Source organism: Nelusetta ayraudi, unplaced genomic scaffold (assembly GCF_046127955.1).
Source record: "Nelusetta ayraudi isolate G7.1 ecotype Tasmania unplaced genomic scaffold, CSIRO-AGI_Nayr_v1 ptg000053l, whole genome shotgun sequence".
NCBI lineage: Eukaryota > Metazoa > Chordata > Actinopteri > Tetraodontiformes > Monacanthidae > Nelusetta > Nelusetta ayraudi.
The window spans coordinates 3478208-3492916 of record NW_027466103.1 but is presented as its reverse complement, the minus strand read 5'-3'; the positions used below and the strand labels follow the sequence as shown (position 1 = coordinate 3492916).

The window sequence follows — 14709 nt, the reverse complement described above, 5'->3', positions numbered from 1 at the left end:
CTCTCTTCTTTCTCCCAGACAGATACAATATCTTTGGATCGCTTCAATTTGGCAAGGCTGGCTTCATCATCAGTTACGACACTGTCAGTCTGTCTGATCTTTATCTAGTTGTGCAGACTTCTTATCTTATCTGAACTGGCAGACTTTTACGAAAATTAAAAAAAACACAGACTAAGCTTTTTATTGGCAGAGTCTTTAGCGTGTTGGCTCCTAGCTGCCTGACTGACAGCCGTCCACGCCCATGTCAGTTGCAGCTTTGAGCCCAGAACCTGGAGCTGCTAGTGATGGTGCTGCTGATGCTGGAGGGCCTGGAGCTGCTGCTTTGCCTGGAGCTGCTGGTGGTGGTGCTGCTGGTCCTGGTAACCCTGGAGCTGTTGCTGGTGGTGGTGCTGCTGGTGGTGGTGCTGATGGTCCTAGTGGACCTGGAACTGCCACTGGGCCTGGTGGGCCTGGAGCTGCTGGTGGGCTTGGAGCTGCTGGTGGGCTTGGAGCTGCTGGTGGGCTTGGAGCTGATACTGGTTTTGGTAACCCTGGAGCTGCTGCTGGTGGTGGTGCTGCTGGTGGTGGTGCTGATGGTCGTAGTGGACCTGGAACTGCTGCTGGGCCTGGAGCTGCTGGTGGTGCTGGTGGTACTGATGGGGCTGGTGGTGCTGGTGGTACCGGCAGCCCCAGGAGGACGAGGGGGAGAAACAGTGAACTCCTCCTCCCCCTCCATCCTTCCTCCTTCATCCTCCCTCCACTGTCCTCCCTTCTTCTCCTCCCTCCTCCCTCCTCCCTAATGCCTTCTCCCTCCTCCCTCTGTCCACAACCTGTTGGGCAGGCAGCCAGGCAGCGAATGTGTAAAAGCTGCTGGGCCGCTCAACTTGATTAAGTCTGTGCACGTGTCTTTGCAAAGCAGAGACCCCCAGCTCAATCAGCCGTAACGCGGACACCCACTCCCCCGTCTTTCTCTTTCATATCGTTTTTCCCTTCTCGCTCTCTCTCTCTCTGTCTCTCTCCCTCTGCTCTCCCCGGCCCCTCCCACTCAAACTGAAAATGTTTTCTTCCTACTTTTTTCCCTCCTATTTTTGTGTTTTCAGCCCTGTTTTTTTCTCCCCCTTCTCGCTCCGCTCGCTCCGTGTGCAACTGACTTTTCCTGTTTGTGAATCCCCTCTTTCACTCTCTTTATCTTGCACTCTTTCTCCCACTGCCCTCTCTTGCTCCCTCACCCCGCACACACACACACACACACACACACACACACCCTCCTCCACATCCCCTTTCTTTTCTCTGTTGTTTCAGTGTGCATGTGTTCAAGGCTGTCCCTTCTTTCTTTTTTTTCATTGTGCATATCCTTAACGGCGAGAGCGGTGAATACATGCACATGTGTACGAGCTTTTGTGCGTCTTTGTGTGCAAGTTGCTGTTTCCCATAATGCACCATTGTGCACCGTGCACGGGGTGGACAAGAAGCCCTCCTTGACGGCTCCGAGCCACTTCACCTCCTGTGTGGAGGAGATTTCATGTAAAAAACGTCCTCCTGCCTTGACTGGCTTCAGGCCAGCAGATGCGCGCGCACACACACCCACACACACACACACCCACACACACACACAGACACACACACACACATTTTTACACACACTTTATTAGGAGGCCAACACACCCAGTCACATGCTGGACCTATGAAGGTGATTAGTCTGTTGTTTCTGCTTATCTAGGTGAAGTGCAGAAGTATCACAGCAGGCCTGAGCTGAGGCCACTCGTAGCTTGCGATTAGGGGTCGATAAGAGTTGGGAATAACTTCCCGTCTTTAAAGTGCAAGTGTGGTGAAGTCGGAAATGTTTTTCAGGTTTCCTGCATGCTTCACTTCCTGGAAAGAAAAAAAAAAGAAAGAAATGTAGCAAGTTTAAGTGTCCCATCTTACGCTGTTTTCAGATGGCTGAGACTCTGAGGGGCGGATCCTCAAAGAAGGGAGGGCAGCGGTAAAATACGGTGCGTTTTGCGGCAAGATTGCGGCTACAATCTGCACCACAGATGCGGGTATCATCAAAAGGTTTTCGCGCTAATGACATGCGCGCACGCAAACGTGCCCACAAATACGGCACCTGAATCAGGTGCGAATGTTGCGGTCTGGCAACCTGTATCTCTTTAAAATTTCCCGTTCTCGAAGGTCAAACAGTGAAACTCTGCTACGATAAACGCGCTGCTGTGCACGCCTGGCATTACGATGCCTCCTCCGTCTCAGCAAGACTGCTGCCATAATGGAAAGAAAGCCAAGACGCAAGACAAGTTAGTCACCAACACCTGAGTACCATTTGTATTTTTCAAACTCTTTCTGGATCTGCCGCTGTTTGAATGAGGCATATTTGCATAGAAGGGGGTGTGTCCTTTTGCACGTAATGACTCATTTAAATACATTCAAATGAGTCTGGCACAGCCCTGCCGCTACCTGCGCCTCGGCGCATTTTTGCGCTGATTTTCACGTTTGCGTCCCCTCTGTGGATCAGAATCACCGTTTTGGGCGCTATTTACACGGATTTTCTGGCGCAAAAGCCGGGCAATCGCTTTGTGAATCTGGCCCTGAGATGTTGTAAGCAGCTCTGCTTTTAACTTTTAAAACTTCAGCATATCTCTGGGAAAAAAATGGCATATTTAAAGGCACAGTGACTTAGATCTGGAAACATCTTCTTTTACTGTCCACAGCCATTTCTTGTAGGTAATTTTAAATAAAACTAGACATGTTTCAGTTCAATTCAGTTGGATGCAAGTGGATTCCTGTGAATGTTATAAACTTTTATTTGAAATAAGTCAGCAATGTTGCTCAAGTTTTTGCCTCGTGCTAAAAATGAATACTTTACAAAAAATACTTTCGGGGCGAATCTCCAGAAATGTGCGTTTTAACTCACAATTTTACAAAAGTGGAGTGAGCAAATGAAAAAAGGAAATGACTTTTCTCCTTTCAGTGGAAATCACTGACTCACATTGCTGTTACAAAATATTCGTAAAGGGTGTTTTGCATAATGGGACCTTTGAGTGATTTCACATTTTGACAGATAAGTTGCAGTTTTTACCTGTTATCTGTTTGTTTCTGTGTGTGATATATTTATATTTGCCTTTTTTTTTGTTTTTCAAGCAGCCTTTTTATGTGCGCCAATGATTAAAGCCTGTCAGCGACAGTCATTTTATGAAAGTGTCTCAAACAAACGCAGCGTTCTGTGATGCGGCACCTCTGATTTGACTAATCCTTAGGCGTGGCTTCAGGCACGTTGTAAACTTTATACATACGGTATCGAGCTGCAGGAATGACACCGTACAAGACTCTAACTACTCCTATAATGACATCGTCCATATTATCTTCTGAGCATATAAAAAGCTTGTAGGCATTATCCTTGGGGGATGGGGTTTTTGTAATTTTTGCAAACTTGACTTTGAACATGTGAAAGTTTGTGGAGAATAGTTTTCTCTGTACGGCCCAAAACTCTCCCTGCTTATGTACACATGTCATCGCAGCTCCATAGATAAGGGCAATGCACACACAGGTGGTGAAACAATGCTCTCTCGCACCCTCAGCGGTGAGTCCGCAGGCCGAGTGGCCGACTCGGTTCCCTTCGTGCTCCATCCATCCATACTCGGCGTGCTCAACCATTCCATTCAGCGCATCACGCTCGGCCCTCAAAGCTCCCACTGTTCCCCACCTCCACAATGTGGTTCCAGCAATGTAACCCATGCGTTGATAATTTGCCCTGAAAAATTGGCAGGGGAAAAACATCCAATTATGGCTTAGCACCCTGTTCCCAGCGCCTCCTTCCAAATAGCCGCTCTCATAACCCAGACAGCCCGCTGGAAACAAAACCAATCTGGCACTTTCTCATCATCCTCTGTTTTTTTTTTTTGTTTTGTTTTTTTTTGTTTTTTCCCCCTAATTGTGCCCTTTCCGTCTCACGCCACTTTGTCCCCCTTGTCTCTCATTGTCTGGTCGTCAGCGCTGCCGCTGCAGTCACTCGGCGGGTTTCGAGCAGCCCATGCGAGGTGAAGCGTGTTGACAGATGTCAGCTGATCTTGCTGTACTTTAGTAATACAACAAATAAATGCATTCCAACTTTAGCCTGCCATTAAATGGTCCAGGCAGCGAGCCAGCATGCCAGCCTGCTTTCCTCTCTGTCTGTCTGTCAGTGTGCAGCAGTTTTGCAAATGATTTATCAGAATCCCCACAACCAGCCATGTCGTGGCATACGCTCAAAGTGAAAAAACTGAGTGCCTTTCAAATCTGCTGGACTGTTTTAAGTGTTTTTGCTGCAAGTTCAGTCTTTGGTGCTTCGGTCGGCTCCGGAGTGAAGTTACATGTTCTGGGTGACTCCTGTTTTTCTGCATTGCTCCATTTGCTCCGACTATTGTTTTATTTCTCTGGTAGAAATTAGATTTCACGTTTTCCATTGCTCACTGATGTAAAACAGTGTCTACAAAAATATCACTCAGTGAGTCTCTGTATTTGGAAGCCACATTATTTATACAGCGCTCAAGCGTATCATATCAAATATGCTCTCACAAAAAAAAAAAAGAGAGTGCCGTGCTGATCTGTCTGGAGAGATTTGCCCAGGCCATTATCCTTTTTGCATCGTGTCTGTGGGTTTGAAATGAATTTAACTGGAAAGAACACGTCTCCAAATGTCTGCACTTTACTGTCCAGCTAATCTCCACATTTTGCCACTACAAACGACTACTGTCCAATAGCATTTGAATAATGCGCTGCAAACCAAGCATTTCACCAAAAGTGCATCACTTTTGGAGGAGCTTATTAGTCACGGCGCAGGCTCATCACTATTTGTGAAACACTCCACTCTCACTTCTCAACTAAACAGAAAACATCACGAGGCTCAATTGGACCAATGGCAAGGCCTGCTGTGCCCGCAGAGTCCTCTGATCATCTTACACCTCCTCCTGGGCCCGTGAACTCTGAGTGTGCAGTCATCTGATCCCACTATGGCCAGCGAGCAAGGAACTCTTTCTGACTGGAGCACTCGCACACGGTGGGATGGCGGCCCCACCAGTCTGCCTCCCAAACACCGTTTGTCATTTTCTTTCGCTCCCTTCTCAGCATGCATCTTGTGGGAGGCCGTAAGAACGCACAAGTTCACAGCTCCTACAAATCAAAAGATCCAGCCTTTGCTGTGTGTTTTTGGCTTTTATTGTTCAGGAGAACATTATCGGTAAATAGAGAAGGAATAAACATTGAAAGCCCACAAATTACAATTTTAAAGGGCCCATATTGTGTTCATGTTTTTGTTGGATCTTTATTTTTCATCCTGTGGAGCTGCAGAAATCTCACGAAAATCCACATTTATCCAATTGTTTACTGTCTACCATTGAAATGCCTTAGCTTCTTCTTGCTAAAAACAGATATCTCTATCATGGGTGAGGTGTCAGGGTCCTCTGTGACATCACAAAGGGGGCAATTTCCAGAAGCTTTATTAGCACAAACGTTTTGAAAAGTTGACGAAGCGCTGAAAAGTTTAAGATGGACTTTCATAATTTCTGGACAGTTCATCAACAGCAGTGTGGTGAATGTTTTTGTGTTAATGAAATCTGGTGTGTAATGAAAACATGGGATGAGGTGACATCACTCACTGGTTGGTGTAGTAGAATATGGTGGCATTGCGAACACCATCCGCTGTCTGTTGACAAACTTATTTTTTTATGCTGTTTGTGGAGGAAGACTTGAAAGTCAGCGCTCAAGCTCGTTAAGTTTCACGAAATTGCGGGTCTTTAGTTTTAGTCTGGACCAATCGAGTGAGTTGGGTCTTCACTCTGCAGCGGGAGGCCTCGCCTGCTATCGGGACTCCAGTCGGCTGCAGATCAGCCGCATTCCAGTGGCGTGTTTGAATAAGACGGAGCTCGCTGTAATCCCGAAAAGACTCGGTAAACAGTAGCGATACACACGCGAGCTTCACTGTGTAAGTATAAAAACCACAGGCGGTGGGTCATGAAGCAGCGCAGGACGGTGATTTGACCTTGTTTAGCTTCACTCACTGTCTGCCCCAGCATCTGTCTCCCTGTCTGTCTGTGTGTCTGTCTGCTTGGCTGTTTGGACTGCGGCTGTAATTACCCTGCGGGCAGCGACAGACCTGGAGACAGAGGCACAGTGCTAATTGCATGGTGGACCTGGAACGGAAACTATTAAAGTGAGTCTGCAAAGACGTTTCCCCGCCTCATCTGCTGCCATAAATCCGTTCTGTCCACTGCGGCTCTGTGTCGTTAGCACTAGCGCTCCTTCAGCGGCTCCACTTCTTGATTCATCTGTTCTTGGTTCCATCATTATTCTTTCAAACTCTTCAGCTTTCATTGGCTGGGAAAGCCGACGGTTGACTGCAGTGGAAATTCTTTTTGCTAACATATATGTACGTGGTTGAATATTTTGATGAGTTTTTGCATGAGTTTTTAAGTCAAAAGCAAAAAACAACCATTATGAAAGATTCAAGTTCAACATGTATTTGAGAATGTGGAGGACCCAGTTTTCTCTCCTTTTCCTTCGTCCTACTAATTTGACTTTTGTCTGTCGTCGTCTTTGCCTCCCGTGTAGACGCAAAGCGTGAACAAATAGGCTGACAATCACAGCAAAGACATTATTTAACAGGACCTTTCATGTCATTACCCCCCACCCCCCTCCAGTGTTGCCCCCAGACCCTCACGTGAATAAAGGAATATAATGGTCCTTTGAGAAGACAGTTTCATAACCTTTGCTGGTTGGCTGGCAGGAAGGCCCCGCCGTCACCCTCTCAGTCTCTTACCTTCTCTCTCCAACCCCCAACCCCCCCCCCGCCACCCCCCTTCTCCTCCTTCACTCGTTCCTCTTCTCCTTCTTCCTGTCCTCCCGCTGGGTCCCGACGTCGGGTGAAGCCAGCCTGAACACACTGTGACTGTCACAGCGGTACAGACTAATTGGAGATTTAACAACCGAACATGTGCCGGCATGACCAGTGACCACTGACCGGACCCCGTTTTCCAGGATTATGAAAGATCTATGAAACACAAGAGGCCAGGTCAATCGAAAAATGTTTGCAAGACTGACACTAAGAGTGTGCCAAGGCTTTTAGACGTAGTGCTGAGATCACTTCTCGCGGTCATCCCAGAAAATGATTAAAAAATAAAATGTAGGCTCCAGCGTGTACCTCTTCCCACTCCCTCATGCCCCCACCACCCTCCCACCCCACCCCCAGGGGTTAGAGGACCCTCCAACTGGCAGCAATAAATAGATTCTTTCTCAAACATGCCCTAATCCCACTAAACAGCAACAAATCCTATTAGGCCATGAATTATAAATCCCTCTTGCGCCACCTCAGCCCCCCACTGGAGGAGAAACTCAGTTGCCCTCCTGCCTTCAAGACAATCATGTGCATACCAACACATTCATGCAGGCACGGCGGACCTGAAAAGGAGGGATTGTCAGTGTTGAATGTCAGAGCCTTGGAGCAGATTGGAGCTGCAAAGTGTGAAGTGAATTATTGTTTTTTTTTTTTCAATAAATACTAATAAAAACACTTTTTGGTTGTACTCACATTGTTTTACTAGTATTAGGTTCTAATTGTGCTCCCCCTCAGGACCTCTGCTTATTAAAGCCCTGAAGCCCAGTCAGACGCACACCCCAGGTAGCTAATGTATTATCTTTTCCAACCTACAAATGTGGCAAACTAGCTGAGATTTGATCAGCACATCAAGTGTAAATGTATGAAGCACACTTCCATTCCAACTGAACTCCAGCCGAAAAAAAAAACAAAACAAGATTTTTCCCACGGCTGCACTTTCCCATTTTTTGTGTGTGCGTCTGTGTGTGTGTGTGTGTGTGTGTGCGCGCGCGTGCGTGCGTGCGTGTGTGTGTGTGTGCGTCCAACCGCTGGAGTCAGGCAGAGTTCAGCAGTCATCAGTCGGCCCTGGAGACAAGCGCTGCTCTTCAATTTTTCCTCCGCTTCTGCCTTTCTTCTCCTCCAATAATGAGAGGCTACGGGACTTGACGGCATTAACGTTGAGACGCGCGGGTGCGGCCAGGGTCAGCTGGGTGTCACGGGGCGCTATTTTCATTGCTGGGATTTTTTTCCCTCCTGCAGCCTCGAGACAGGAGAGGAGTCGCTTCACACACTGTTTAAAGGTGCAAGGCGTCGGCCTGCGTTGAGAGAATCACCACCACTAAATCGGGACGTGAAGATCCCGTGACGTTCGTCACCAATGCATCCGTGTCTCGGGGTCAGTGAGCCAACCTGGCTGGATCAGAGCAGAGAGGTACAGAGAGAGGGAGAAAGAGAGTGGGAGAGAGAGATGAGATAGAAAGGTTGCAGGTTCATTGGTTGGACCGGCCCTCTTGTCTGGTGACCACACACATCAAAGGCGTCTAGCTCTCTCTCTCTCCTTTTGTCATCAGCTGCTAATGGGCGCTGGTGTTTAATGTGACTCACTTTATTCTTGTTGTTGTTGGGTTTTTTTCGTTTCCGGCTCGTCTCGATCGGTCGATCCTTTGATCTGGAAGAAAAACAACTCGGAGCTCTCAGAGACGCAAAGAGGAGGAGGCGGGGGAGTCGACAGGGGTGTCATGACACTGAAGGAGCCAAATGCAACTCCTGTATGAGTCCCGCTTCATGATGCATGATGCAAGGTTTCTAACCGTCTGTAGACAGCCAAAGTCAGAGACAGACAATGTGGGAGGAAAATACACGGACGGAGCAGCAAAGAAGTCAAGAATAAATCCTGAAGGTTTTTTTTATTATTATTATTATTATTATTATTGCCATTTCAAATTTCCCACTTGTCACAGTAAAAATAAAGAAAAAGAAAAAACTAAAAATAAAGTAAAATAAAACTTTGGGTCAGAAATAAAGTCTAAAAAATCTATTCCTAGTCTTTTCTCCGGGTTGCATTTACTTCCCACATGTGTAAAAAAAACAAATGCTGAAGGGAAATTTGCTGGCCAGTGTGAGGATGTTGGGTGATGTGTGAATACACTTCCTCCTGACATTGGCTCAGCAGGAAGTGATGCCATCAATTCTGTGTCATTCCACATTCCAGATTGAGGCGACTTGCGTAATTTGACAAATGCGTTGGTTTACAGAAAAAAAGGAACATTTGAAATTCATAATCCACAGCGTGAAGAGAAGGCCTGGCTCCGCAGCGCTGAATGAGCTACACAACGTGAACAAAAAAACAAAACACTTCCTTGGTTCAGTACATGTTTTATTTCCTGCTTTCATTGGCTAATCAGGCTGGGACTCAGGCACGGACCTCTGAAGACCAAGTCCCCGGAACCTCTGGGAAGCAGGAGCATAGAACAGAACCAGTGGATTATCAGTATGAGTTTGGCCATTAGGCATGAGTGTATTTTTTTTTTATTTTTTTTTATCAATGCAGCCTTAATATACTCAAGCGCAGCCCCCCCGCACCCGGTCGGCCGGCCGGTCGGCATGCCAGGACTTTCAGATAAAACCTTCTTGAAAGAGTGAAGTCATCTTATCCCTCCAAGATGCGATAAAAGGACGTCTGTTTCTCAGGAGAACAGAAGAAGATCTCGTCCCCTTTGATGCAGCAGTCATAAAGCTTATCTCACACTCACAGATGCGTGCGGCTACACACATTCTCTCTCTCTCTCTCTCTCTCTCTCTCTTTCTCTCTCTCTCACACACGTGCAAACACAGAGTTGATTGTAAGACGCTGATGTCTGAGGCAGCTGCTTTCTTCTCTCTGACTCGCAGGTTATTGTGGCACACCAGGGAAGCACAGGATATTTGACTGTCTCTTGCCAAAGATAGAGCCACGCAGGGGATGGTGGGGGGTTGCCAGTGACGCCTGGATCTTCTAAGCGACCATCTGAAAATAAAAATTAGGAAACTTATTAAGAAAGAGGGAGACAGAGAAAGAAAAGGAGTGAGAGAGAGAGAGAGAGAGAGAGGGGGCTAGGGGAAGGCTGAATGCGTCACAGAGTCTCCAAAAAGAAAATTTTTGCATTCATTCATTTATTCATTTTAACTTGACATCCAGAGTGATTAACAAAAGAACAACTTGCGATGGGTGAAACCACAGACTAACCAGGAAGTAACAGCTCGGAGTTTTAGTGCAAAGGGACCAGCTGACGCATGTCCAGTCCTCCTCCTGGCCGGAGAACCTTAGGGTCAGATTGAATGTTTGTTTTTTGTTTTCCCCAGAAGTCAGAGGTTTTCATAAAACGACCGCCGCTGCAGCAATGACCCTCGCTGTGGTTGTCCCCTACTTCTTCTTCTTCTTCTTCTTCTTCTTCTTCTTCTTCTTCTTACTCGTCGTTGGCTGCACCTGCTGCCTCAGATTTGGTCAGAGCTGGGGGGAGGCTGCGTGGTTGGCTGTGAAAATAAAATAAAAGAAAGTCGCAGCTCTGCAAATGAGGACATGCGAGATCTCAAATTGGAAATTCCCATTTTTCTGGCTGCAGCATTAAAAAAACCGAGAAGGGCAAAACAAGAACTAAAAATCCCATCCTTCATCATCAACAGATTGAGGAGGTTTGTCGGGGGTGTAAGGTGTTTTTACACCCTCAATTCAAAAATGAGGCCTCATGCTCCTTTATGCCGCTATTATTTGTGTGCATTTCCACCTATAGCCTGGGCAGCAGCAGCAGCAGTAGTAACAGCAGCAGCAGCAGTAACAGCAGCAGCAGCGGCAGTAGTAACAGCAGCAGCAGTAACAGCAGCAGCAGCAGCAGCAGTAACAGCAGCAGCAGCAGTAACAGCAGCAGCAGCGGCAGTAGTAACAGCAGCAGCAGTAACAGCAGCAGCAGCAGCAGCAGCAGCAGCAGCAGCAGTAACAGCAGCAGCAGCAGCAGTAGTAGTATAAGCAGCAGCAGCAGCAGTAACAGCAGCAGCAGCAGTAGTAACAGCAGCAGCAGTAACAGCAGCAGCAGCAGCAGCAGCAGTAACAGCAGCAGCACTAGTAACAGCAGCAGCAGTAACAGCAGCAGCAACCGTAACAGCAGCAGCAGTAACAGCAGCAGTAACAGCAGCAGTAACAGCAGCAGCAGTAGTAACAGCAGCAGCAGCAGTAACAGCAGCAGCAGCAGCAGTAGTAACAGCAGCAGCAGCAGTAACAGCAGCAGCAGCAGCAGCAGTAGTAACAGCAGCAGCAGTAACAGCAGCAGCAGCAGCAGCAGCAGTAACAGCAGCAGCAGTAGTAACAGCAGCAGCAGTAACAGCAGCAGCAGCAGTAACAGCAGCAGCAGCAGTTGACGGCCTTTGTTTTATGTCCGTGTTTTATGGTCCCGTGTCAGCACTTTGTCTGTTTAGTCCTTTTGTTGTCCTGTGGCCTAATTAAGACCTCAGAGCGACTTGTTGACTCCACAGAGGCCTGTGTTTGGCCAGTGTGTGTGTGTGTGTGTGTGTGTTGGTTTGCTTGCTTTGATGGCGTGCTTATTTGAAACACGCATGCACATGTCTGCTGCAACAGGTGGATTAAAACACAGTGTTTTTTATTGTTATTCTCACAGCAGATTTTTCTTCCCCCCCCCCAAACTTTCAGACTATAACACACAGAATGAGACGTTTCTGCACCGTGAAGACGCCTTCTCTGGGATCTCTGTCAGACGGATGAGTGAGAAGAATTTAGGATGCGTTCCAACTGGCCTGCCAGCTCAGCAATCATTAAGCACAAATCATAAAAAAGGCCTCAATCCAACCCGTACATAGCAAAAAATGATCTAGCTGATAACAGAGAGTGGCTGTCAAGCTCCTGCTGCCGTCGAGCCTCATGTTTTTTTTTTTGTTGTTGTTGTTTTTTATCATTATTATTATTCCAGGCTTGATTTCTGATTTTTATATTGGGCAAAACTTAACATACTGTCCAAATATACATTAATAAAAGTTTATACTCGCAGTACAATAAAAGCCATTTGGGCATTAAGGGTCTTGCTCCTAGTTAGCTGCCATCCTGTGCCACCATTTTTGAAGGAAGCCAGACATCTAGAAGAGAAAGTGCAACACAACTATCTATCTAATCACGCAGATATCAGTCCGCTACCGACACTCAGCTTGCTATCGTTACTGTCGATTCGCCCAGTCCTGATTTGTGGAAATGGTGCCACGTCATCCAGTGATGCGGCCACTTTTATTGAGTTGAGTTGAGTTCATATGATCTGTCTTCATTTTCCCGTGACCTTCATTCAAGTATGCGTTGCTCATTTGATTTTTCTGCCACTCCAGCGTCAACACGAGTGCATTTTTTACGTAATTGCGGCAGCTTTGACCGAGGAAGTGCTGAGTGTAGCCGACCGGACCGCAGTGACGCAGCAGGAAGCCCCTCAGACTGTAGACACCAGCTGCCTGGCCTTGTCTTTTCATTTCAACATTATCTGACCTCATCCGCGGGTTGTGGACTATGAATCAACTCTCAGCACAACGTTTCAGTCAAAACGTGTGTGTTTTGATCTTGTATGTTGACGTGCAATTGCCCAGTGCCTTTCTTTTTGTATGTTCAATATATATGGCTGCATAAAAACATTCTAGCCACCTTCTCAGCTACTGCACACTGCATTCAGCTTTGTCATGGACTTACATTTCCTGCTTTTATCTGCTACAATTCTGCTTGTTTTCAATGCGTACAAGTGCAACGCGCGCCTGCGTGCGTGAAAAACAGACGTTTCGTTTTTCTCTGAAAGAAAGGCAACAGACTTCCTCTTACGCTGCCTGCGATGGAGCTAGGCACAAACTAAAAAACACCCATCAAGCCATTTTATCTTTGCAGGTTGTCCCACGCCCAGAGGTCGGCCGTCAAAGTCCTCCGCAGGATGCAGTACTTCGTGGCCCGCAGGAAATTTCAGGTGAGTGAAAACAATTAAAACAATTCCAGGAGAGGAGAAGAGAAGAGTGCAGAGAAAAAGAAAAAGTCTGTTGAAGTAAAGGAGGGAGATGTGTGTGTGTGTGGGGTGGGTGAGCTGAACAGATTTAAGAGTGAGAACAGGAGTGACAGGAGTGTGCAGAGACACCGAGGGGCTCCTTAAATTAGCTGCTGCTCCTCCTTCTCCTCCTCCTCCCCCTCCGCCTCTTTGTGCATGCTTCAGCACAGAGGAGCAGAGCGTCACGGGAGTCTAACCTGCTAACCTGTTTCTGGGACTTCTGTAGCGCGGACACGCGCAGTCGCGTCCCCGGCTAGGGCAGCGGGACTCGGCCTCACATGGAGTCGAGTCGAGCGGAATTATGTAAGAAGGAATTTGTGCAATAAGTATTTCACTGGAGGAGAGAGAGAGAAATAACACAGCCAACAGCCATAATCATGTTTGAAGTACATTTTCATGCTACACGCTATGGCGGAGCAGTGCCTATAAGGTCGGCGGAACGTGTTTTCAATTACGGTTCCTAACTGGTCTCAGCTGCCGCGGCTGAACTGGCTGTGTGGAGTTCAGCGGGTTCCTCCTGCTGCTGCGTGTCTCCACGTCACACCAAAGAAAGTTGTGAAAAGGACGTGAACGCCATTTACTCTCTAGACGGCCGTGGACTTGTTAGAGCACGCACACACACACACACACACCCACACACACACGTACATATGCAAGTGAGCAGCAACACAATGAGTTAACAATGAACTCTGTGCACCCGAGGGGGTTGGGGATGTTTTTCGGGGGGACTGAGCAACAGTGGCTGAGCTTGACAATGGCCTTTGTGTCTGTCTGTCTGTGTGTGTGTGTGTGTGTGTGTGTGTGTGTGTGTGTGTGTGTGTGTGTTGATCCACAGCAAGCGCGGAAGCCCTATGATGTGCGAGACGTGATCGAGCAGTATTCCCAGGGTCACCTCAACATGATGGTCCGCATCAAAGAGCTGCAGAGAAGGTGACGTCTCACTCTCACCTTTGTTGTTGCCATCCTCACTCCTGATACTCTTCATTCCACTTTTGTGTCACATTTTTCACATTCTTACACTCGGACACCTGTTTGTTTTACAGAGCAATTTCCGTGGTTAGATTCCATCTACACCAACAACAAACAAACAAACAAACAAACAAACAACTTCTCATGCAACATTGGCTTCTTTGCTACTTTCTAGCAATAATCTGTGACCCAGCTCCTCAAAGAATAGAGCGCAGCGGTGCATTGCAGCAGAAAAGAGGAATCCTCACCTTCCACTTTTTATTTGAAACTGGCTCCACAACCTCGACCTTGTGTTCTGCTGTTGTGCTTCAGGACACAACAGTGCTGTTTGTGACGTCGCAAACAGCACTGATTATTCTCCCAGGTTAGTGTCAACAACCCCAGCCAGATTTTAAGGCAGGTAAAGATGCTGTCTCCCTGGGTTCTGTAGTTGCAGTTCTAGTGTAGTTTTTTGTTTTCTTTTTATAAGGCTGGGAAGGCAAGGTTTTAAACAAAACATACAGTGGTGGAGGAGCTTTCTTTTCGTTTGTTTGTTTCATGTACCCTCACCAACCACGACAATGCTATCAGCTGATCTTTGCCCTGGAAGCGTCTTCCTTGTGCTGTTATTTTTTTCAAGACATTGAAGCCACAAACGATTCCCTTCAGCAGGGTTATAGCCCAGCCCCCGACAGTTTGCTACCATTAATCTAACGGATAAGAAACTTGCCGGCCTTTGATTGGTTGCAGTTGCTGTGCTTTGTAAAGCCATAATGAAGTCCAGTTGCATCTTGAGCGAAACCTTTTGTCCCCTTCTTGCAATCTGCACTTTTCCTCTTCCTCCTCTTCCCTCTCCTCTTCCTCCCTCACCTCTCCTCGCTCCACCTC

General features: G+C 47.2%; 1 protein-coding gene across 1 annotated transcript in view; it reads left to right on the top strand.

The window, feature by feature from the left end:
• kcnq1.2 (potassium voltage-gated channel, KQT-like subfamily, member 1.2) overlaps positions 1-14709 on the top strand; it is a 177468-nt gene that overhangs the window by 95056 nt on the left and 67703 nt on the right. Inside the window, exons 14-15 of the mRNA XM_076037983.1 lie at positions 12723-12798; positions 13709-13803. Coding sequence (XP_075894098.1) covers positions 12723-12798; positions 13709-13803 — 171 coding nt within the window. The remainder of the gene's footprint in view (positions 1-12722; positions 12799-13708; positions 13804-14709) is intronic.